Source organism: Dissoconium aciculare (genome assembly GCF_010015565.1).
Source record: "Dissoconium aciculare CBS 342.82 unplaced genomic scaffold K489scaffold_9, whole genome shotgun sequence".
Lineage (NCBI taxonomy): Eukaryota > Fungi > Ascomycota > Dothideomycetes > Mycosphaerellales > Dissoconiaceae > Dissoconium > Dissoconium aciculare.
In genome coordinates this window covers 907,022-930,074 of record NW_022984959.1, presented here as the reverse complement: position 1 = coordinate 930,074, position 23,053 = coordinate 907,022, and the positions used below count along the sequence as shown (strand labels likewise).

Sequence of the window (23,053 nt, the reverse complement as noted above, 5' to 3'; positions counted from 1 at the left end):
GTGGCGTTATAGATTTTGTTTTTGGCCAGACATGTGGCTTATTTGTTGCCCTCTGTGGAACGGAGGATGCGCGACCAGGTGGAGTGCGCGAGAGGTTGGGGCGTGGCTGGGCGTTTATATTGTATCTAACTATGAAGCTACCACTACTTTCAACACAGCCGATGGACATCGTTGTTCAACCCTTGTTGTCCGATGATCCCAGAGAGCGACGGTGTTCTGCTAGATGCCGTTTCTGAACGGCTTCTCGAATGTTCTCGGATGATAGAGGGATTCATTTCTCATCAAAGATTTCAGAATGACCCATTGTTCCACAGAAACACCTCTGCAAATGATCAGTGGTCAGCGCTTGAATATAACGAATCCATCTACCGTCGCCAGGGCAGGTGATGCCGTGTGTCTCGCCTGACTGCTCTCAGGCGCGTGGATCTTCGGGCTTTGGGCGATGAAGATTCGCCGTGTTTCTTTGTTTCGGCGTCCGCGTGTCGTTCCCAGCTGCTGCAGGTTTGTCACAGTCATCCTCCTCCGGCTCCTTTGCACCGAACATGGAATGGTTGCGGGGCAAGAAGGGCCGAAAAAGCCAAACCCCGGATTTCCAATGGAAGCGAGATGTCGGTTGCGCGTGGCGCCCGATGACGTCCTTTTATTAATACAGTACAATTCATACAGCCATCGTGACGATTGTTGGTCACAGATACATACACTGTGCGATACATTCATTTTATATCTCTGGTGTATTGCCTTTACGAGACATCTCATTCCTGTTCAAATAGCCGTGCATCTTGATTGCTGTTCATGAAAGGATCGTGACATTTCCCATCAACCGTCTTTGCTTCGTTGGTCTCCTTTCGCGAATACTTTGAACTGCGGTCGGGCTTCGCGGTTTGGCGCAACGCGCTCATCATCGAGGTAGGCGACAAGCGGAATCTGGTCTTGACTGATTTTTGTTGCAGAGATGTTCAATCATAACGATCATCTTCAACGGAATGCTGACCGGACTTAACAGATCACAACAGCAAGATGCTTCGTCAATGGGCATCGGTCGCTGTTGCTCTTGGTACTCTAATCGATATCACCACCGCGCATACGTACGAGACGCGGTTTAACGGCACAACCTGGGACGATGATAATTGGCGCATCATCACCACAAATTTAGACCAAGGCCATTACCAATCGCGTATGTCCTTGGCCAACGGATATCTCGGAATCAATGTTGCTGCCGTCGGACCTTTCTTCGAGGTCGATACGCCTGTAGCCGGTGATAATATTAACGGTTGGCCGCTGTTCAGTCGTCGACAGACTTTCGCGACTGTAGCCGGATTCTATGATTCTCAACCTACAACCGAGGGCACGAATTTCGAATGGCTGAATCAATATGGTGGGGAGAGTGTCATTAGCGGTGTGCCGCATTGGAGTGGTCTCTACATTCAGGTTGGAAACCGTATCCTGAATGCCAGCGTCCCTGCACGGGAAATATCCAAGTTTCAGTCTACTTTAGACCACAAGCATGGCATTCTGTCATGGAAATACGATTGGACACCATCCGGCGCGAACGCCACGATTGCCGTGGAATACGAGATCTTCGTGCACAAGCTATATGTCAATCAAGCTGCCGTTCAGCTGAAGTTGACCTCGCAGACTAACATCAATGTCACCGTCATCGATGTTCTTGATGGCGATTGCGCAGTCAGATCTGGACTGGTTGAAAAGGGATATGATGCTAAGTCACCAATCATCTTTTCAGCCGTGCGACCAAACGGAGTCAACACTGAGTTCTATGTTCATTCGGTTCTCGCAGCAGATGATTCTTGCCATTCCAGTAACCGTCGCGAGTATAAGCTGCCATCCGTCATTGGTGGCAACAGCTCTTCAATCGCGCAAGCGATTGACGTTGTTTTGCAACCGAAGCAGACCTCCAAAATTCACAAATTCATCGGTGGCGCATCAAGTACCGCTTTCAGCCATGCAAAGGCAGTGTCGCGCAGATCAGCCCTCCAAGCAGCTCATTCCGGATACAAATCTCTTCGTGCATGTCACCGCGCAGAGTGGCAAAGTATTTTCGCCGAAGACAGCGTCGACAACTTCCGAACTGCGAACGGTACCATTCCTGCTGACACGAATTTGATCGAGCTTCAGATCACGGCGATTACCAATCCTTTCCATCTGCTACAGAACACAATTGGCTCTAACGCGATTGCCGCCGCCGGAAACATCACTCACCTTGATGTCAACAGCATCAGTGTCTGTGGACTCGGGAGTGATTGCTACGCTGGTTTGATTTTCTGGGATGCTGAGGTCTGGATGGCTCCTGGCTTGGTGGTCGCTTTTCCACAAGCGGCCAAACAGATTGCTAGTTATCGAGTTGAGAAATTTCCGCAGGCGCAGCGAAACGTCAAGACGGCATACCAGTCAAGCCAGAACCAGACAGGAAAGTTCTCTCCGAACGGAGCCGTTTATCCCTGGACGAGTGGTGGCTTTGGCAATTGCACTGGCACCGGACCTTGCTTTGATTACGAATACCACATTAACGGTGACATCGGGCTAGAGATTTACAACTATTACGCCGTTACTGGAGATACCGACTATTTCCGCCAGCAACTGTTCCCGATTTACGATGCTGTCGCGCAGTTCTATGTTGACTTGGTCACATACAACTATACATCTAAGATGTACGATCTTTACAATGCCACAGATCCGGATGAGTACGCCAACTTCCAGACCAATGTTGGATTCACAATGGTCTTGATGCGCACACATGTCAACACGGCTAACACTCTGCGATCGCGCTTCGGCTTACAGCCAAACGACACCTGGACGCAGGTCGCAAACTCGATCACGATCCCGGTGGACGAATCAGCTAATATCATCCTCGAGTATGCTGCGATGAATGGCAGCATTAGTGTCAAGCAAGCCGATGTTGTACTTGTTGATGACTTTCTCGACTTTCCCAATCCTTACTCATTGAGCAATTTGGATTACTACGCAGGGAAACAGTCCTTGAATGGCCCGGGAATGACATACGGCGTGTTCAGCATCGTGGCGAACGAAGTCAGTCCTTCAGGATGCTCTTCCTATACTTATGACCTCTACGGATCGCAGCCGTACATTCGCGGCCCCTGGTTTCAGTACAGCGAGCAACTGCTTGACAACTTCGAAGCCAATGGCGGTACTCATCCGGCTTATCCTTTCTTGACCGGTATGGGCGGCGCCAATCGCGTCGCAGTCTTCGGATATCTCGGTTTGCGACTGATGCTCGAAAGCTTGAATGTCGATCCTTCACTGCCACCGCAGATTTCTCAATTGACGTACCGCACAATCTACTGGCAAGGATGGCCAATCAAAGCCCGCTCAAACCAGACACATACCACTTTGACGCGTCTCTCGCATCCATTGTCGACCGCAAATTCCACCTTTGCTACATACGCCATTCCCGTCACCATTGGTCTACACGGCGACGCACCTCCACTTTCTCTCCCACCCAACGGCGCCATCACTGTCACCAACCGCGGCATCGGCAAGATCAAAACCGCCCCCGGCAACATAGCTCAATGTCTCCCCGTGACATCGACTCAGGAGATCGTGCCAGGCCAGTTCGCTCTCAGCGCCGTCGACGGTGCCGCCAGCACCAAGTGGCAACCTCTCCACGCCAACATCACCGCCAGCGTCACAGTACAACTCTCACAACCCTTCATCCCCATCACTAGCATCCTCTTCGACTGGGCTCAAGCCCCACCCCAAAGCTACCGCGTCACCTTCCACAACCTCTCCGACACCACCATCGTGCCGCCACTACTCGTAGCGAGCTCAGATAACATCGCCATTAGTAATCCCTACAATGCGGCGATGGCGGCGGCAGTGGTTCCGTACATGTCTAACACGACCAATGTCACCCTTGCGAAACCGGTGTGGAGTGCAAGATATGCGACGTTGGAGATTCTTGGGACGCAGGCTGGGCAGGGAGTCACGGTTGGTGCATCGGTGGCAGAGTGGTCGCTCATTGCGGGTCAGTGAGGTTTTCATGCGGAATTCTGGATTTGAGTGGGGATTTGTGTTGATGAGTAACTAATGATGATTATGGTGGCTGTGAGGAGGAGGACTGATGATTGAATTGTATAGCTTCGTTTCCAGAAAAGTACGTTCATGAATGAGAGATTGGTGCTTCCATAGCGAGATCGAAGTACTTCATGTTCATACGTTGTGGTCAGGAACCCCCAGAACATCAATTCAACCACAATGATGCTCGGTCATTGTAATAGTATTGATCTGTCGATCAACCAGTGTGTTTTATTCTGATGAAGCTGTGACGAGACAAATTGTCGGACGTGAGAATGGCTTGTGAAAGTCTGACGTCATGAAGATTCCAAGTTGGTGAGTGGGCCGCGGCTCCTGCCCTGACAGCTTCATTTCCATGATAATAAGTCATTCATTCATTCATTCATTCATCCATCCATCGAAAGCTACATCCTCATCCCGCATCTCCTGGGTCCGGCTACATCAGGCGTCTTCTTATTTGCGCCCACGAAGACGTCGACAATGCCTTGCTGAACACCCGGCTTGTGAGGAATTATGCGTGCAGCCTTCAGCTTGGGGCGGATCTGCCTCAACGCCAGCAGCATCCCAGCGCGACCACAAATCCTCCGACACATCCAATATAGCATTCACAGCGGTCGAGGGAAGCGCGGCTTCCAAAGTATTTTCGCCAATGCTCGCCATACGTTTCGCGGTGCGCCTGCGCCCGTCAAGGGTGGTTCGGCACTGCTTGCGGCATTGACCCCGGCTGCGTTTGTGAAGATCGCCATGGAGGATGACGACGAGGAGGACCATGATGGACGGACACATGAGGAGCTTATGTTGGAAATGTCGCGCCGGGAATTGGCGGAGCAAGTCCCCAAAAGACTTCAGAATTCGAAGAAATACCGCCTCGGGATCTGGCGGTTTGTCACGACATGGATCGTCGAGCCGATTGCGACGGGATTCCGGTTCCTACACTTGGTCTTCATTTTCGTGCCTGTCATTCTCACGGTCCCGGTGATCTGGTTTGGGCCTAAGCAACCTGAGCGGGATGATGAGCGGAGTGGTACTCTTTGGTGGTATGGCTTCTTGGTCGCATCGATGGAGCGCGCTGGCGCGGCCTTCATCAAACTGGGTCAATGGGCTGCAAGTCGAACGGATATCTTTCCTACGGAGATGTGCTCAATCATGTCATCGCTACACTCGAACGCTCCAGCACATTCACTTGCAGTGTCGAAGAAGACAATCGAGCGGGCGTTCGGAATGCCATTTGAAGACATCTTTGACGAGTTTCAAGAGAAGCCGCTGGGTGTTGGTGCTATCGCGCAAGTGTACAAAGCGAAACTTAAACCGAACCTTGCGGTCGAAGACGCCGATGAGGCTGATACCCCTCAGACTTTGACCGAGCGAGCGAGGAAGACTGTCGACCCACTACTAAAGAGCAGCCCACAGCGAGTGCCATCCAGCTACGTGGCGATCAAGGTTCTACATCCAAACATCGAACGGATCGTGCGCCGTGATTTGCGCATCATGGGATTCTTCGCAAGCCTCATAAATGCTATTCCGACGATGGAGTGGCTATCCTTCCCCGACGAAGTTGAACAATTCGGCGAAATGATGCGACTGCAGTTAGATTTACGCATTGAATCGGCAAACCTCATCCTCTTCCGCAAGAACTTTCGCAACCGGACCACAGCATGGTTTCCTTATCCGTACAGCAGCTATACCACCAGGCAAGTTCTCGTAGAGGAGTTCGCGACTGGAATTCCACTTGAACACTTCTTGCAAAATGGCGGAGGCGTCTTTCAGAAGGAAATTGCCGACGAAGGATTAGATGCATTTATGCACATGTTGCTTATTGACAACTTCATTCACGCCGATCTGCATCCCGGAAACATCATGGTTCGCTTCTATGAGCCTGCAACGATACAGTCTCACACCAAACTCAACCTCCACCTCCGCCCAAAACCCAAGTCCAACCCTGAGGATTCCAAGGATGTAACCGAAGAAGTACTAGAGCGTCTTCGCCCTCATCGCCATGATAAAGAGAAGTGGACCAGCACCCTGGCTCAAATCGACCACGAAGGTTATCGACCCCAACTCATTTTCATCGACACCGGCCTCGTCACCGAGCTCAACGACGTCAACCGCAACAACTTCCTCGACCTCTTCAAAGCCATCGCTGAATTCGACGGCTACAAAGCCGGACGACTCATGGTTGAACGCTGCCGACAACCCGACGCCGTGCTAGACAAGGAGGTATTTGCATTACGCATGCAGCATCTTGTGCTGGGCGTCAAGAGCAACACCTTCTCGCTCGGAAACATCCAAATCGGCGATATTCTGAATGAAGTCCTGAGCATGGTCCGTGGCCACCACGTGCGGCTCGAGGGTGACTTCGTCAATGTCGTGTTGTCGATTCTGCTCCTGGAGGGCATTGGTCGGAGCCTCAACCCGGATCTGGATCTTTTCTCAGGGTCAGTGATTTACGATTTCTTCTTTTCAAATCAATTCTCCGACGAGTAGCGAAAGCTACTGACGCTCTGGTTCGCCTGCGCTATGCCACGGGCTTGCCGTTCTGCCTTTGAGATACCCCATATGCGATGCTTCATACGATAAATGATCTTATTACACGCATTCATTTCACTCAATCAATTTTCCCATTTATTTCACCTAGAATCTTTCAATGTGTTCATCTGCTGACATCATTATCTCTACAGAGCACTCCCGATCCTCCGCCAACTCGGTGCACAGAGCAGTTCCTCGATCTTGAAATCCGGCGACCTCTCCATGGTGAAAGTCTGGGCAGGACTTGAAGCGAGGAAATTCTTGCAGGCGAGCATTGAGAGCGTGGAGGCTTGCGTCAAATATGATCAGTTGTCGCCGAACTTTTAGATGAATGTTGCAAATGCTATATTGAGTAACGATGAATCAAACACGATGTATATTGAAAGGGTGGAATGCAACCTTGGAGGTTGTAGTTGTCCCGTGGGTGTGTAGATATTCCCTCCAGTGTAAACATATCTCCACAATTGTATCTGTTCCACGACTTCGGTACGTTAAAGCAATGTCGTTGTATCTACCAGCGCTGGCACTAAATCTCAAGTGTAGCCGCATCGCGTGCGAAGTCCGACGCCACGATTTGAGTTTTCGACAAGCTTCGGAAAATCTAGATCCTACCCACGATCTGCAGGGCTGCAGCTGCAAGCCGCACAGCAGTGTATAATAAGACACGGCCATGGCCTCAGTCAAGACCGTCGCGGTGGTGTCATTGGAATTCTACTGCGCATCGCGGTAGATTCCCATCATTAGTTCCACCATGGCCTCTAACGATCCTGGCCTCGCCACCGTCGCCGCGCCAGCAGAAGACCCGCTGAAAGGCGCCGTGGTGAACACGTCCTCCAACACCAGCGAACGCCCCGCCTCATCAGCAGAAGAAACAGTAGCGACAGAGGAGGTCATCGCGCCCGACCAATTCGACGAGCGCTACACGACCACGCGGAACGAAACCTGGGCCTACTACAGCTACTACATCGGAAACAACGGCCTCAGCCTCTTCAATTTCGCGCCGACCGCCGCCCAGAATCTCCTCTACCAACACGCCGAAGCCATCGGCGGCCCAGACAACACCATCGTGAACTTCGCCGGCGCCGACCGCACTATCAACGGCATCATCCTACTCTGCAACGGAATCAGCTTTGCGATTCAAGCGGTGCTCTTCCTCATCATCGGCGCCTATGCCGACTTCGGCACTTTCCGACCGAATATCCTCATTGGCCTCAGCCTGGTGGCGTGGGGAATCGGGTTTGGCTGGTTGGGTGTGCACGAGGAGCCGCTGTGGCAACATGGTCTGGGACTGTATATTGTCGGCTTGATCGCCTATCAGCTCTGTCTGACGTACTGGACGGCGGCGTTCCCTGGTCTGGCGCGCAACACGCCGGAGATGCGCGCCATGGCGGAGAAGTTCGAGGACGGCGCGTGCTCTCGGGATGAGTATAATCATGCTGATAGTATGAAGCGGAATGAATTGTCCAATGTGGCGTTCTATGTCCAGAGTGTGGCGGAATTGGTCATTTTGGCGGTGATCGTCGGGGTGATGTTTGGGTTGAATGTCAATGATAGTGTCGAGGCGAATAATTACGGGCTTAGTGTTCTGATTGCGTTTGCTTCCGGAGTGTGGATTCTTGTCGCGCTGCCGTGGTTTTGGCTAGAGAAGAGAAGACCTGGGCAGGACCCGGGAATGAACATTGTGGTTGCTGGTCTGTGGCAGTTGCGGAATGCCATGACACAGGTTTGGCAATTGCGACAGAGCCTGTTCTATCTCATTGGTGAGTCCGGATTCACGGAATAGAGACGATCAACGAATCGCGAGTTGCTGACACGGACGACAGGATACTTCCTCCTCGGCGACTCACTTAACACCACAGTCACCGTTATTGGAACCTTGCAGAGCGAGATCGTTGCGTACAACACTTTGCAGTTGACCTATCTCCTCATCGTGGGCATTGCTGCACAAGCGGTGGGCATCTGGAGTTTTTGGAACGTTCAGAAGCGCTATCAGCTCTCCACCAAGACCATGTTCAATGTGGTGGCCGTAGGGATCATTGTTCTCGACGGCTGGGGCATGATCGGCAACTGGACCGATAAATTTGGTAAGACTTCCTCGGTGGGTTCATGAACATCAGACGATACACACCGCTAACGATACCAGGCTTCCACCAAGCATGGGAACTCTGGGTCTATCAGGCCTTCTACGGCCTCTTCGTCTGCCCGTGGTACACGTACTCTCAGACGATGATATCTGAAGTCACTCCGCGTGGCAAGGAGTTCCTCTTCTTCAGTTTGTTCTCAATCATTGGCAAGACTTCGTCTTTCATCGGGCCCTTTGTGACCAGCGCCATTATCGTGGACGCCGACAACAACAACTCTGCGGCGTTCTACTTCTTGTTCGCGCTCAGCTTGGTGAGCTTCCTCTTCATGCTGTTCTTCGTGGATGTCAAGCAGAGTCGCGTGGAGCAGGCGGAGTTTCTGGAGAGAGAAAGAATCGCGAAGCTGAAGCTGCGAGGAGACTCGGAGGAGTCGATATGATGGGACTACAACACGCATATATGACGAGACGCATGAATTTAATGACTTCTGAGATGCTCATAATCGTGACAGCGTGGGAAACTTCAATGACTTCGAACGATTGATCGTTCACCTCAAGCACTGCCTTTCGCTTTGGCCATTGGTCCCCAGTTCTCGCGCGGGTTCATCTGATAGCGCACCAGCCGCTTCCCAGGCTTGTCCCGTCCAAGAGCTTCGTCAAACACAATGATGAGCTTCTGAACATCAGTATCTGAACCAGACTTGGCCCCGGCCGGCTTTGCGGCTGCCTGTGCCGAAGCGTTCTCCGTGACAATCACAGGGGTCTGTTCTCTAGATTTATCTTCGCTCGTGGCATTTTCAATCGCAGCTACCGCTGGCGTCTCGGCGCTTTCCTCTCCAGCCTTGCTGGCCTCGCTCTCGTCGTTCTTGAGTTTTCGACTGGCCTGGAGGATATTCCAACCCGCACTCTTCTCGCGAAGTGCGCCTTCTCGGATCGGACTATGTTGCCGCACCCACTCCCTCATAATCTCCCAGATCACCGTCCAAGGAGCGTCAGTCTTGATACTGCCGGGCTGACAGTGACTACGCGTAACTCTATAGCCTAGATATCGTATTGCTCCACGAATGGCGGCATCAGATGGCGCCTGACAGTGGAGGACTTTAGACAGGGTTGAAGGGTTGAAGAAGAAGGGTGAGTGGTCGATAGTTTCGGGAGGAACAATCGGGACGAGATCGGTGGGTGGGGCCGAAGTTTCACCATTCTGAGGAGCTGATGGTTTTGTGAATTGTGTTACGCGATCGTTGACGATCAATTCCTCCAGTGCTGTACGTAGCATTCCCTCCATGCGAAGCTTGGTCTGGTAAATCTCTGGGTCGGCATCTTGAAGATCGTCGAGCATCTTCTCGACAAATGCGGCGTTATGAATAGGCCCTGCCCACATCGGTCCTGCGACGTGAGTCTTATTGTTGCAGTGCCGGCAGACTTGATCACATCCGGGAGCTTGTGCGATCGAATATTTGAAGAAAGGCGTACCATTGGCGCTGGACTGCTTGGTGGCTCGTCCTAAACGCTGAGTCGTCCATGCTCCGCATCCGGCGTCACAGCCATAAACGACCATGGTCTTGCTCGCCAAGAACTTGACTTCTACAGGACTCTTGCGCACACGAATGAATGTTCGAGCGTAGTAATCAATATTGAGTGACAGCAGAGGCTCAATGGCGATGCCGTATTTCGCCGCTGCGGTGGCCACAGAATTGATGATCAATCGTAAACCGCCTTCGTGCATGTGATTTCCTTTGATAGGCATCCCTCCATAGAGCGAGTACGTCTTCTCTGAGTATCCACAAGACGCAAACACACCAGAATCAGTACATGTAACGCACAGTAGACCTCCGTCGCTCAATGCTTGCAGAGCGGCGTCAAGAAAAGGAGCTGCCGTGCCATAGGGATCCAGATCGATGACTTCGTATTTTCTGTAAATGTGATTCGGGCCGTGGGCGTCCGGCGTCGGATATGCAACACGGTACATGTGTCCAATGGCATCTCCAACGTTAGGATGAATGACCCCTTCGAGATCATTGTGAGTGACGTTCAGACCCATCGCTTTGATCGCATTAGGGTTCATGTCATTTGCAACCACATTCGTTACAAATGGGATCTCTTTGGCGTAGCGGAGAGCTCGTAATCCGGTTGCCGAAAGCGCATCGAGTATGCGGAATCGTGGGCCTTTTGTCGTATCTGCCGTCGTTGCCGTCGTCGTCGCCACTGCCACACCCCCATCATCGTCCGAAGTTTCCTTCTGTGTTGCTTGCGCCTGGGGCGTATCTTTGACCTGCTTCTCGCCAACAGTTCCTGTCATTGGGACGTCGACTCCCGCAACGCTGGTCGTGGCCGTCTCTGGCACACCAGCATCGCCTTCAGCATCGACCTTCAACGACTTCGAAGGATCACTCGCGCCGTCCTCTTGGGCCAAACCATTCTTCAACTGATCAAATTTTCGTTTCTTCGAATTCTTCCTCGGATTAACCTTCGCTTTGCCTCGTTCATCCCGACTCCTCTTCCTCGCCAACCAATCCTCGCCATAGGCCTTGATCGCTAGCACACTAATGTCCCGATTGAATTGCTGGATAGGGTTGTAAAAGACATTTTGGCGTTTCAGCTCGGCTTCCTCAGCTGTAGGTGATCGATCTGTTAGACTATGCGACCGCTTGTGTTCGGCGCGGGATGCTCACCTGCCTTTGCCGTCTTCGCTTTGGGTTCGGTCGAGAGTTGGGTTTCGGGTGGAATCAAGATGTAGGCAAGACCTTCTCGAACGGTCGAATATGTTGCTCCGTCATGCGACACTAGCTGTCCCACAGCGGGAACGCTCTTCAAAGGCACAGTTGACATTTTGCGATGCGAACAAATTGCGAGGAATGGTTGCTGCAGTTGATAGATGCCAGACCGGCTACCGGCTGTGGAGCATTGAATTATCAGGGATGCGGCTCGAAGGGAACGCATGCGCGGTTACTACTTGTTCAAGGTAATTCTCAAGCACTGACACTGGTCGCAGAACTTCTGTATACGAAGAATTTCCATCTGGAGAATATTCATCCAGAGAGACGTGACGCGCGAAATTGGTGCACGGACCATTTTCGTAAACTTTCGTACTGTATAGAGGGAGAACGCATATTTTACACACACGTATTCCAATGCCCATCCATATTCAGACAACCATCCGCTGGAGGGCTCTTGTGCATAGCCATCATTATCACTCGCTCACAGTATCGCTTTTGCGACTATCTGCGAGCAGGCGCTCCATGATGGGCCCAATGATCGCCTTGTCCAGACCCAGGTTGAGAAGCTCGCCAACTTTGACTGTCGTCCCTTGCGACGATTCCAAGATCTTCCAGATCGCTTCCTTCTGGTGAACGTGGACTTGATAATCCCTCAGCAAGTCACTCAAGGTCGCCATGTGGTCAATACGCTGTAATTGAGTGTCGGGATCTAAAGCAATCACGGTCTTGATGGTCGCTCTGTTTGACGAAGCGGGAACTCTCACAATGACACTTGCTGGGTTTCCCTCGGTCTCAAGGAGATCGGATCTTGTAGTTGTAAGCTCACCGTCGATGAATACCTTGATGGTGTTAGTTCGAGCTGCAATGAATCGGAAAGTCCAGTTCATGGCCCTGCCTTCGCAGGAAAGCTGGCCTTTCGATTGATTCCAAATAAACTTGGTCGAGTAGTGGGTAGAATGTGCTGCCGCGCCCGCAGCATCGTCGACTCTGTCCTCGAGAAGCTCGAAATGGCCATCCTGGCCAACGACAACAAGAAGTTCAATCTCTGTGGGATTCTTGCATCCATTGCTTGGCACCAACGCCGCGTCCAAAGGCACGATCGATCCAGCTGGAAGAAGGACGGGAACGTCATTCAGACCACGGTAAAGATTGAGCTTCCGGTTCCCGTCATACACGATGCCTGTGAAGATGTCTACGTGTCTGCCTGGCGGTACCCAGGCCTTGACCTCTGCTAGATTTGTTCTCGGATCCCGGGGAGAGACGACAGGTGCCACGACCATCGAGGGCCCAAAGTAGTACTGGTTTGGGAATTGATACGCAACGTCAGCGTCGGGATGACTCCAGTATAAAGGCTGTACGAATGGCAATGAAGAATCTGCAGCACTGATCGAATATATATAAGGGACAAGGCGATGACGGAATCGCATTATATCTTTCATTGCTGACATGGACTCATCGCGGTAGAGCCATGGTTCTTTCGACATCCAACGAGTGTTTGCCGAGTGCAATCGTAGAATCGGTGAGAATGCGCCATATTGTACCCATCGGGCTGTGCACTCGTCGTCGCGGAATCCAGGCAGATGCCCGCCGATGTCATGGCTCCACCACCCATAACCGATGTTCGAAGCAGTCGCTGTAAACTCGGGCTGGAATTTGAGCGAGTCCCACGTTGCAAAGCTGTCACCAGAGAATCCGACCGGATAACGATGACTGCCTGGCCCAGCATAACGCGAGAATACCAAGGGCAGAGAGCTTGGAATTGCTTTCTTCGTGTCGAGGAATTGGAAGTGATTGAGTAGCCAGAGCGGATCTAATCCAGGTATACGTGTGTTCGAGCCTTGCTGCCAATCGACCCACCAGAAGTCACAGCCTTTCTTCTCCAAGCTGCGATGCACAACATTGAAGAAAGCATGCATGAAAGTCGGCGAGGTCGGGTCGAAAGGTACTGGGTCTTTGTTGCTCGTGTCGTGGCCGAGGACCTTGGACACTTCTTCATAAATTTCCTCGTGGGAAGCGATTCCGGCATGAGGGTGGTCATTCAAGGTAATCTTCAGATCCATGTCATGCAGCGCTTTGGCGAATTCTTCCGGCTTAGGAAACAAGTCCGTGTTCCAGCTATACCCTGTCCAGCCTGCATGTGATACGAAATCTTCCTTGACCCAGTGCCAGTCCATATCGATGACCGCGACCGAAAGAGGAACGTCATTGTCTTTGAACTTTTTCATCAGGTTGATGTACTCATCTTGAGTATAGGCGTGGTATCTACTCCACCAATTACCCAGAGACCATCGTGGTACTGAGGGCTGTGGGCCTGAGATGGCATAGAACGACCTCATTGCGCCTTTGTAGTCGTTGCCAAAGCTGAAAAGATAGCCATCGATCCGATCGCCGGTTCGTCTAGGCGTCACGAAGCCTAGCTCATCGAACAACATCGATGTCGAGTCATCGATGGTTGAGAATCCATCTCGTGAGAGTACTCCCGTACCCATGTCACATCGTCCGTCGATACCATCGAGCGTCCTGGCGGTGCCGCCCAGATTCGATCCTTCGAGATTATCACCGAAACGCCAAGATGCACCCCAATCCTTGAGCTTGCTCGAGAATTCGACGAATAGACCTCCCGGCGAGAATCGTTTCTTGTCATACGTGAGGCGGATCAAGGGCGTAATGATGATCAAAGTATCATCCGTGTCCTGAACGCGAAATGTGGGTGTAGGAAATTTGCGAAAGAGGGCGAAGGTTGAAGGACGATCTTCGAATTGGCCATCTTCGGCCCATTCGTATCTTAATACATGCTCGTTGAGGACCGTGAACCGGTACTGTGGGCCAGAGATGACGGACTTGGGGTTAGGAAGTGGGTCGTTGGCGAACTTATATTCCTCCATTCTCCTGGGATTGTTCAAGTCAAATCACTATGGATATGGACTTGCGACAATGGTGTTGGAATTCCAAGAAGTCTGCAGCTCGATCACAATAACTTATTATTGGAATTCATCCTATGTGAAGCTACATAGGGTAATCATATGTCAGGAAATTGCTGTTGCACGGAATGTGCTCTAAGACGGGCAGGAATTGCTCGTATACCGCCTCGCAGTTGACCGCTTGCGTTGGGAGGTGGGGGATCCCAATGCGTCAGCTTTGGTGGCGACTGCCAACACATTGAACCAGAGGGAAAACACATCTCATGCACCGAATGTAATACTTTATTACACCCTCGTTTGCCGACTTCCATGTGATCATCGTGCATTCTTACAGACTCGAAACCCCCCTTCCAACAGATACAACAAGCTGGCCCCGCCGTCATCTGCAAGGCTCAATTGCGTCCAAGTCAGATGTTCTCGATCATCGCCTAATATTAAAAGGAAACATCGCGATCAAGGTGAGATAGATGCGATGATCGTCGGCGGATTGACACCAATGAGTGCACAGTTCGAGACGATACCACCCGTGACTGTCCAACTTCCCAGAGGCGAGACAAGATTCGCGAGTCCTGTACCTTGGTCGGAAACAACAAACAGCTTGGAGCCCAGCGATGTGTCGACATAGTTGCATGCGACGAGATAGTAGATTGCGCCATTCGTATCCAGAGCGACGACCAAGTTGGACGAGCCAACCTTGACACCTGCCAGTCCAACAACCAGGGCAGTCCTGGGGAAAGAATATTGGTCGCCGAGGCGGATGCGTGAGGCGTTGAGGTTATTAATCTCTGGCGTATAGACGTGCAGAAAGCGGCCAGAAAAGTCGCTACCCCAGACACCGCTGTTGGCCATCCACAGACCTGACGGACTGCCGAGGTCAACGGGCTCGAAGTAGATGTTGCCATCAGTGCCGGCGGAAAGCTGGCCGGAGCGGTCATTGAGAGGCAATGTTTGGTAAATGTTACCGTCTTCGTCTGGGAGTGGTGGCGAGTAGTTGGAGTTATTACCGGATGGACCGACGGGTGGGTACGTGTCGATGTACGACTGTAGAGCGGCACCTTTGTCCTCGGCATCGTCGCGAGCAGTCTGATTGGCGAGAAATTGCTGCACGAGTAGATCGAGATCACTGTCATCGGGTGGAGCGCGTACCGAGCCATCGGCATTGTAATAGTCCAAGTTGTCTGGGTTGGGTGTGTTCGCATCGTCCTCATTGACTCCACCGACCGTCTGATCGAGCTGCACATTGTTGTCCTCTTGACGGGTCTCGATCGCGCGCGTAGAGAGTGTCCCACCAGCGACGATGCTGAAGTTATCATAGAATGTGATGTCCTGTTCATAGTTGCATGCAACAGCTCCAATCTCAAAGGTGGCCAATGTGCCCGTCGCAGAGAAGACCCCGGTGTAGTGTTTCCATGTGCCGATAGCATCGTAGTCGGAGAGATCGCGTGTGCCGAAGATGCCTTGATTCGCAGTCCCATCTGTGTAGTACAAAGTTCCATATATGTATACATCTCCTTGATTCTGATCGAACATGTAATCGAAGGAGAACGTGTACGTTTGGCCCGGGCAGAATCTCAAGCCATCTTGCCGGAACCACATTGAGCTGTAGGGGTTGGAGTAATCGCTGTATCGCGTTTGATGCGCAGCGATAGCTCCACTCGACACATCGAACGTGTCTTGTGGACTAGCTGCATTTAGATACCACGGCGCAAGCGAGTTGCTGTCGAAATTGCCATTCTGCAATAAATTGCCCGAGACAGGAGTACAGGAGTCGGGAGCAGTCTTCTGCGGACTCGCAGACGGGTTGGAAGGACCTGTCGGGGTGTTCCTCTCCATACTGACGCAGCCGCCAGCGACAGGTAGCTCGACCTCGAAGAGCTTGAATGTATTCTTCTTCTCGATTACATCGATGCTCAATTTGTTGTGTAACGACACATTCCATGCAACGCCACGACAAAGATCTTTGTTGAAAGAGGCATCAGACGTGCCACTAGAAGTACCACTTGAAGAGTTCGATGTACCACTTGCGCTGGCAGCGAACTGCAACTTGGCTTCAATTTCCAAGGAAGTGGTGTCCACAATGGAGACTGCCTTCTTTGAGAATTTCCCATTGAGGACGTCGAGTCCAAAAGCAACGCCGATAGGCAATTCAAAGACTATACCAGCAGATACGGCACCATGCACATCGATGCCACCGCCAACTGTGGGCTTCCAATTCTTGCTGAAGCTTTTGCTCCGGTCAAGGTAATCCGTGTGAGTCTGCGCATTTCGGAAGGAGACATTGCCCTGGAAGAGTAATTGACCCATCGCCTTTGTCTCCAGCGAGGCTCCGGCCTGAACGACTAGGATGGGCCCAAGGGCGAGGATCTTCGGAATGCCGAGTCCTGGTAATGGAGTAGTGTATAGAGTCTTCTTTCCAAGTTCAAAGATCTTTACGGCCAGAGCGTCGATTCCGATTCCTAGATTTAAGTCGAGATCGCCATTCTGGTCAAGAGTGGCACTGTAGATGCCATTGCGGTTGAATCCTATCGAACCTGTGGTCTTGAATCTCCCATTGAAACCACACTTTACACAATAAACGGCAATGTGTGATATGTCGTCGTAATCGCCGGGCAGCAGATTCACTGGTTTCTTGGAGGCGGCTACTTTTTCTCTGCCTTTCCAGACATGAATGAGCTTGGAAGGTCCCCAAGGTGAGCTTTCTCGGCCACCCCATGTCCAGCTCATGGGAATTGTCAAGCTAACACTCGGATGGCCCTCAATGAGGGCAACAACAAATTTGGCAATGCTCTTGGCAGCACTGACGATCTTTCCGGGGAGCGAGGCGACGATCTTGGCTGCGGAAGATACTGCATTCTGCACCCTGCTGACGACAGATTTGGCAAGAGATTTGACAGCGGCAGCAAGCGTAAAATGGCCGGTAAATTTAATTTTGCGCTTGTTCAGCGGAGGTGAAGTCAAGTCTCCAGGATTGTAGAATGGATCCAAGCTCGCGCCAGGGGCTATGACTGCCCAGGTATCAGCAAAGTTGTCATCGTCGAAGCTGTAGTATCCCAAAGCGTCGTCCAGAATCTGATCAAAGGTGGGTCCGCAGGTGGCTGCCGGCATTCCACTAAGAGTCGATGTGGTCAATGGGCCACACTGTGTAGCTGAGGCTGTCGAAGTCGTTGAGTTCACAGACGCCACAACACCAGTTGTCGAGTTCGTGGGAGAGGTCACCGTTGTCAAAGCTGATGCCACTGTGGAGGTCTTGGACGTAGCAGGAATGGTTGTCAAAGGAGTACTCGAAGATGATTTGGACATATAGGAGGACGTCATCACGGATGTAGAGATTGTCTTGACACTTGAGGATGGGGAAGTTTTGGTCGTGATGGTGGTGGACGTCGTCTTTGGAGTGCTAGACGAACTTCGAGTAGTAGTGTATGTTTGCGCTCTAGCCTTGATCGCACGATGCTGGAGAGGTAGGTGCGTGACTTCGCCAAATTCGAGGAGTGCGTCTGTCACAGCTGGTCAGCAGGGAACAATCAAATGCTCCTCAGTCGACACCTATACCTTCCATGATATCCTCCAGCTCCATGTGATCACCTCTCAATGTGAGGCCGAGGGTTGTTTCGTCAAACACCAAGCCATAGGCGCGGAAATAGGTGTGATGACTCCCATCGGAGTACGAGGCCTGACCTGAGGTCAGCAAGACATTCTCTACAGAAACTCATAGAAGTTGCATGTCTTACACAGCCGTCGTCCGATGTTATGACGACCATCTCATGATGCTGCGCCCATTCCTCGCGGACGAACTCGAAATATTCATGCGAGTGGAAATTCACCGACATGGAGCCTCCATCACATGTGACTGATTGGTAGCTCTCCAAAGCGTGATCAAGAATCAAGGTTGGAACTGTGAATTGAAGCTTGAGCCTCGCGGCAGTCCCTGAGGGTGCTTTGCCTGTAGAAAAGGCCAATGTCAGACTCAAGTGTCGCCGTGCTCACGCCCCACAGTGCGAGGCTTGGTTCAAATGAACACTTACCTGCACCTTGTCCTGCAGAATAATACAGCTCGCCTTGATGTGATAAAGCAAGCGACTCCTTGCGACCATGACCATCGGTTGGAATCAGAGGGAAGAGTATGTTTTGTCCTTGGTTGATGATCTGTTGCGGCGTGGGAAAGTCAAGCTCGGCGAGAAGTGCATCTTCGTCTACAGCTGAAGTAGAACGATAAGGCGAGGCAGAGACTAATTTGATGACCGCCAGGGCAGCAGTCAAGATCTTTGCGGGCCTCATGGTCATGGTAGGACACCCAAAGCCGACACGAAGAAATCGTGTTCACCTGGATAAATTTGTCTTAGAACTGCGGGACAACACTGGGATTTTTCATCAGATGTATTGCTTATTATATACATCATCCCATTCGAACTCAGATAATCGCTTGTATCCCGGGCTTCATCGGGTGTCGTTCCAACGCATTGACCCTCTCAATGATCTCGATACCATGAGCAGGCAGCAGTGAGCCCTCCAGGAGATTCGTTAATGGCCATGCCACCTGGACAGCGATGCATTCCAAGATGTACATGTACATGCAAGCATAAGCTGACCTGAGGGTCAAGCACTAGGCGTGGAGAGGCAGTCGGGGCTCAACGCCATGAACCGGAGATTGGCGAAGAATCGTTTTCTTGTTGCAAGAGGAGGGAATCAAGGGTTCTTCCAAATGGTCACCTACGCATAAGCTTTTCTAGAGTTATTGACAGGTACGTTAGTAGATCTGGGGTGCATTCGACCTTTCCCGGCCTGACTTATTGTCGGTTTGAGCTGCCACAAACGTGGCGCCACCGGCGGTGTCCCCGAAGGTGGCGTGGACTCTGCGTGGTGCACGTGGGGGGCCGCTTCTACATGCTAAAGACCAGTCATGACTGCTTTGCATCACTTTGTGCTTGTACAATGTTTGACTTGTCGATGGGTTCAACCTGGTGTGGTTCGCATGGTGAGACAGCAGATGTATATTATTCCTGTTGTCCGATGTGAAGTGGCTTTTGTCCGGAGGTCTAGCCCTTTTCATGCCATGAAACTCAATGCCAAGAGAATAGCGCAAATTTAGTGCGCCGCTATTGTGCCTCAGAAACGAACTGCCACGGAGGTCCGTTTAGCAAACATTACCTAAATGTACTGTACATCATTCGGTTATACATCTGAAACCTGCCTGCGCTCGCGCATATCGCAAGTCACATGTTCGAGGTCATGATGTTCGGATGCACTCCAACTGAACTCACACTCGAGAATAGCGCTGTGTCGAGATCTCAAGATCCTCCTTGAAGTGCAATCGAAGTACGAGGCATCAGGACCCACCGAAGCGACTGTCTGGTGAACAATTTTAACAACGCCGAAGAACTATTTGATATTGAATGGCTTAATTTTAGGATTTGAAATATTATAAAGACGGGATAGGATCTCGAAACCCACAGAAGTCTGAATCTGAGTCGCCGGGCGTCGAAAGACGATCATGGTGTCTTGTTGTGGTGCTGCTGTGCTTCACCGCCGGCTCGCACTTGGTTCATGCCGCACCAGAAACGTACACTTTCAGCCCAGATCTCTTGGCATCATGCTTGTCTCCAAGGACGTAGCTTAGCTGCGGGCAAATCACGAACAAGCAATACATCCAGCGCACATCTACCTTAGCCCAGAGAACGTGATATTCTTGGCGGCTTCAATCATCATGCGACGCATACATAGCCGAGGGGTGGTAGGCTCGATGTACTGTCAAGATCCCCCGGAAATCCCCATGAGGCGTTCTAGAACGTACAGAAACACATGCAAGGGTTGGATGACCACATGGCCGTGCATGCGCCAACACTGGTCGTAAACATCGGATGCACATCGGGCTACGATCGGACGCATCAGCTACTCTATTCGGGACCTCAAGTCATTGACTCTGTCGATGGATTCTTCATGATGAGAGATTTCGCGCCTTGGGTGTACCGGCTGTGGGTGCAAGCGCCGGAAAACATATTAGACAGCAGTTTGCCTGAATCTAATATTCCAGTTCCAAGTGTCAAGAATCTGCTCCGTTCGACTAGCTATTATATTTCACTCACTTTCGTCATTGCTCGATTGCTGAACTTGCGTCTTCATCAGCCATGCTTGTGACGATATTCTTTGTCGCCTGGGCGTCCGCAGCCTTGGCCGATTCCGTCACTAGCCAAACCGGTGAGTACAATGACCACAGGAGAACCTTGAATTGTTTTCAAACTCATCAATGCTTCTTTAGTATGCACGACCAAGTATGGAAGATCCTCCATCAACCGAGTGTCTACGGTCTACACGCGAAATCCAACTACGACCGTCTTTCGAGTGTATCAGACAAGCACCTCTACGCGAACAATCACTCCAGCACCAGTGACAACGACGACTACCGTCACAAGCACATCAACCAGGATCGTCAATACCCAATCAACCGATATAGCCACCGCCACATCTACCTCGACGCAAGTTGACACCGCTGTCACCACCACGACGTCCACATCCACTGGTGAGTTGTACATACCATCGTTATACTTGGAACGTGATGACTGACTGGATTAATAAAGTCACCACTGTCACGACGAGTACGTCCGCCAGTACTACTACTGTTCCCACCGCGGCTGGGTTCACCGCCGTAGCTCTGCAGGGTGACTATGTTGCAAAGCGTACGCCGGTCGCGCGCCTCGAAGGCCAGGGGCGTCGTGAGCGAGACGCACAGCTCGAGCTTGAAGCTCGCGAAGCCCAAGCTGCGATTGAGCGCCGTGCTAGCGCGAAGACCAGAATGCTGATGCCTGCCGCCACTGCCACGACCGCTCCTTCTCAATATCCCTCAGCAGTGACTTGTGGTGTGTCCACTTCGTGGTACATTACTTTCACTTCGACTACATCCACGACCACGACCATTGCTCCCGTGACTGCGACTGCAACATCCACGGCGAGCACCAGCGTTGATTCAACAAGTACCTTGGCCCCGACGACCATCACGACCACAACCACTGCCTCGGCCACCACCACAACTACGACTACCGTTTCCACCAGCACCACAACCGTAAGTTCTTCGGTCCTTTGAGACTCTTCGGCGACAATCCCTCTGACACGTATCAAAATAGACCTCAACGCGTACAGCCGTCGTTCCACAATCGACATACTACGCCCAATGCGGCTCGAACAACCTCGTCAACCATGTCCACGGCGGCATTCCCGTCGCCATTCTCTCCTACAGCAGCGCTTTCTCTCTCGAGTCCCAGGTGAGTCCGACTTGCTCGACCGTTTGTGTATAAATGAGCACCTCGCTGACGATTTGAACCACCATAGCCTATGAATGACTCGACCGGATACGGATGCTGTGCCCTCTGCGCCTCCATGGACAACTGCGCCGGCTTCGGACAACATCCTTCGGGTACTTGCTATTACATCCTCACTCAGGGGCAGTGCGATGGTAGCCAAACTTACGGCGATGCATACCACTACTACGGGAGCACAACATCGCCGTACTTCTACACCGTTGGCAATGGTGCGTGTGGTCGACTTGGTGCAGTTTCGGGTCCGGTGGCATCTGCGTGAACAGAATTCATGTAGGCAGCCTTTGAAATTGCGAACGTGTAGTTCGTGATCGAACGTGCAATGACAATATTATCAACGAATCCGTTCGCCCGTAGACCGACCGCATAGACATCACTTCACCGTTCTTCTATGCATTCGGGCCTTGATCGTCCGCACCAGTCACTTCAGCTTTCAATGTGGTCGCATACACGCTTTCCACGCGAAACGTGTAAAATTTGTTGATTGAGCACTTCCTCATCTTCGACGTGTTTGACGAGATGCGTGTGCGAGCCCTGGTGTTAAAATGCTTGACTGCTGCCGCGCGAAGCATCAGTTACTACATGTTGCATTATAATGTTCGCTCGACGCGTTGATAGAGTCCTCCCTGGGAACGAGCGAACTCGACGCACATCTTCTCTTCACCAGCTTGCTTGGCCCTTCAAGTCAAGCCATCGTCCCGGCTTCTGGATGCGTTTCGGGGTCGCGCTCGGGCCTGAATTTTAATAGGGTTGGTATTGGGGTTGATGCAATGATGATAAGGGTTTGGGTTATTACTTCCGCACGACTCAATCATTGTTGAAGATGTGTCGTTGCTATTGTGTTCCTGTATGATATCACTCTACGGTATGTTGATCTTTGCGCTGCAGTCGCGATAGACTTATTATGGATGGCGGCCTTTTTCAGGGAGCATTGGTTGGACATTGCCAAAGGTGTGAAGAAGGGAACGACAGGCGAATTCGCTTCGGTGGACGATCCACAGACTCATTCGCAATGCTCCACCTCAAAGCCTCCGAGAACGCATCAGTGTGCATTCTCGTCCGTGGCCGCGCTCTTTGCGGCGTTGGTCCTCTACACATTGTGCACACTTCGACGGAATACAGGACTATTCAGTTTACATAATGTGGTGAGCATTGAACCTCGTATATCGAACGTCCCTCGGGACGCTCCATCCTCATCCCAATCCCAATTCACAAGTCTGTTTGCTTATGCACAGGCCGTGTTGCGTGATTTCTGGTGAAAGAGCTCAAAGACTTGGATAGCAATTCGATCGTGATCAAGTATCATAGCGCAACAAAATGTTGGCCAAAGTTTGAAACGGCCGATAAAATGAGCTGTCAGTCATTGTACAGGACAATCCTCGCGTCTGGTGCAAATAAGCTTAGCGGAAAGACCCGTCGTGGTTGTCCGAAAAGGCTGCTGGCAGGTGAGCT

The 23,053-nt window shown here is 51.6% G+C and overlaps 7 protein-coding genes across 7 annotated transcripts; 4 read left to right on the top strand and 3 right to left on the bottom strand.

Moving 5' to 3' along the window:
- Positions 1-817: 817 nt before the first annotated feature.
- Positions 818-3,857, top strand: K489DRAFT_269833 (glycoside hydrolase family 65 protein). Its single transcript, XM_033600106.1, has 3 exons — positions 818-906; positions 1,004-3,507; positions 3,561-3,857. Exons 2-3 carry the CDS (start codon positions 1,018-1,020, stop codon positions 3,699-3,701), a joined length of 2,631 nt encoding a protein of 876 aa, XP_033458270.1. The 5' UTR covers positions 818-906; positions 1,004-1,017; the 3' UTR covers positions 3,702-3,857.
- Positions 3,858-4,441: 584 nt separating this feature from the next.
- Positions 4,442-7,055, top strand: K489DRAFT_382281 (ABC1-domain-containing protein). Its single transcript, XM_033605337.1, has 2 exons — positions 4,442-6,485; positions 6,729-7,055. The coding sequence occupies exons 1-2, from the start codon at positions 4,564-4,566 to the stop codon at positions 6,901-6,903; spliced, it is 2,097 nt and encodes a 698-aa protein (XP_033458269.1). The 5' UTR covers positions 4,442-4,563; the 3' UTR covers positions 6,904-7,055.
- Positions 7,056-7,327: 272 nt separating this feature from the next.
- K489DRAFT_389874 (uncharacterized protein) lies at positions 7,328-9,096 on the top strand (the record flags this gene model as incomplete). The annotated part of the gene is made up of 3 exons (XM_033606551.1): positions 7,328-8,336; positions 8,400-8,660; positions 8,720-9,096. 3 exons carry the CDS (start codon positions 7,328-7,330, stop codon positions 9,094-9,096), a joined length of 1,647 nt encoding a protein of 548 aa, XP_033458268.1.
- Positions 9,097-9,209: 113 nt separating this feature from the next.
- K489DRAFT_411612 (TRM-domain-containing protein) lies at positions 9,210-11,485 on the bottom strand (the record flags this gene model as incomplete). Its single annotated transcript, XM_033607824.1, has 2 exons — positions 9,210-11,269; positions 11,329-11,485. The coding sequence occupies 2 exons, from the start codon at positions 11,483-11,485 to the stop codon at positions 9,210-9,212; spliced, it is 2,217 nt and encodes a 738-aa protein (XP_033458267.1).
- A 313-nt stretch (positions 11,486-11,798) lies between these two features.
- K489DRAFT_382279 (glycoside hydrolase family 31 protein) lies at positions 11,799-14,268 on the bottom strand. The gene has a single exon (XM_033605336.1). It carries the CDS (start codon positions 14,256-14,258, stop codon positions 11,847-11,849), a length of 2,412 nt encoding a protein of 803 aa, XP_033458266.1. The 5' UTR covers positions 14,259-14,268; the 3' UTR covers positions 11,799-11,846.
- Positions 14,269-14,502: 234 nt separating this feature from the next.
- K489DRAFT_269691 (uncharacterized protein) lies at positions 14,503-18,788 on the bottom strand. The gene is made up of 4 exons (XM_033600105.1): positions 18,317-18,788; positions 18,023-18,234; positions 17,844-17,964; positions 14,503-17,788 (listed from the first exon to the last, which is right to left on the bottom strand). The coding sequence occupies exons 1-4, from the start codon at positions 18,573-18,575 to the stop codon at positions 14,748-14,750; spliced, it is 3,633 nt and encodes a 1,210-aa protein (XP_033458265.1). The 5' UTR covers positions 18,576-18,788; the 3' UTR covers positions 14,503-14,747.
- A 1,499-nt stretch (positions 18,789-20,287) lies between these two features.
- Positions 20,288-21,943, top strand: K489DRAFT_269675 (uncharacterized protein). The gene is made up of 5 exons (XM_033600104.1): positions 20,288-20,486; positions 20,548-20,808; positions 20,867-21,348; positions 21,410-21,547; positions 21,615-21,943. The coding sequence occupies exons 1-5, from the start codon at positions 20,417-20,419 to the stop codon at positions 21,861-21,863; spliced, it is 1,200 nt and encodes a 399-aa protein (XP_033458264.1). The 5' UTR covers positions 20,288-20,416; the 3' UTR covers positions 21,864-21,943.
- Positions 21,944-23,053: the final 1,110 nt, after the last annotated feature.

What these genes read in the sequence shown, in the direction of transcription:
- K489DRAFT_269833 (XM_033600106.1), top strand. Translation starts at nt 1,018, where the DNA reads ATGCTTCGTCAATGGGCATCGGTCGCTGTTGCTCTTGGTACTCTAATC. An exon ending in TCACTGTCACCAACCGCGGC is followed by an intron (nt 3,508 to 3,560) that starts ATCGGCAAGATC and finishes TCTCCCCGTGAC; the next exon opens with ATCGACTCAGGAGATCGTGC.
- K489DRAFT_382281 (XM_033605337.1), top strand. Translation starts at nt 4,564, where the DNA reads ATGCGTGCAGCCTTCAGCTTGGGGCGGATCTGCCTCAACGCCAGCAGC. An exon ending in GATCTGGATCTTTTCTCAGG is followed by an intron (nt 6,486 to 6,728) that starts GTCAGTGATTTA and finishes TTATCTCTACAG; the next exon opens with AGCACTCCCGATCCTCCGCC.
- K489DRAFT_382279 (XM_033605336.1), bottom strand. Translation starts at nt 14,258, where the DNA reads ATGGAGGAATATAAGTTCGCCAACGACCCACTTCCTAACCCCAAGTCC.
- K489DRAFT_269691 (XM_033600105.1), bottom strand. Translation starts at nt 18,575, where the DNA reads ATGACCATGAGGCCCGCAAAGATCTTGACTGCTGCCCTGGCGGTCATC. An exon ending in TTCTGCAGGACAAGGTGCAG is followed by an intron (nt 18,235 to 18,316) that starts GTAAGTGTTCAT and finishes CCTTTTCTACAG; the next exon opens with GCAAAGCACCCTCAGGGACT. An exon ending in TAACATCGGACGACGGCTGT is followed by an intron (nt 17,965 to 18,022) that starts GTAAGACATGCA and finishes ACCTCAGGTCAG; the next exon opens with GCCTCGTACTCCGATGGGAG.
- K489DRAFT_269675 (XM_033600104.1), top strand. Translation starts at nt 20,417, where the DNA reads ATGCTTGTGACGATATTCTTTGTCGCCTGGGCGTCCGCAGCCTTGGCC. An exon ending in CACGACGTCCACATCCACTG is followed by an intron (nt 20,809 to 20,866) that starts GTGAGTTGTACA and finishes GGATTAATAAAG; the next exon opens with TCACCACTGTCACGACGAGT. An exon ending in TTTCCACCAGCACCACAACC is followed by an intron (nt 21,349 to 21,409) that starts GTAAGTTCTTCG and finishes GTATCAAAATAG; the next exon opens with ACCTCAACGCGTACAGCCGT.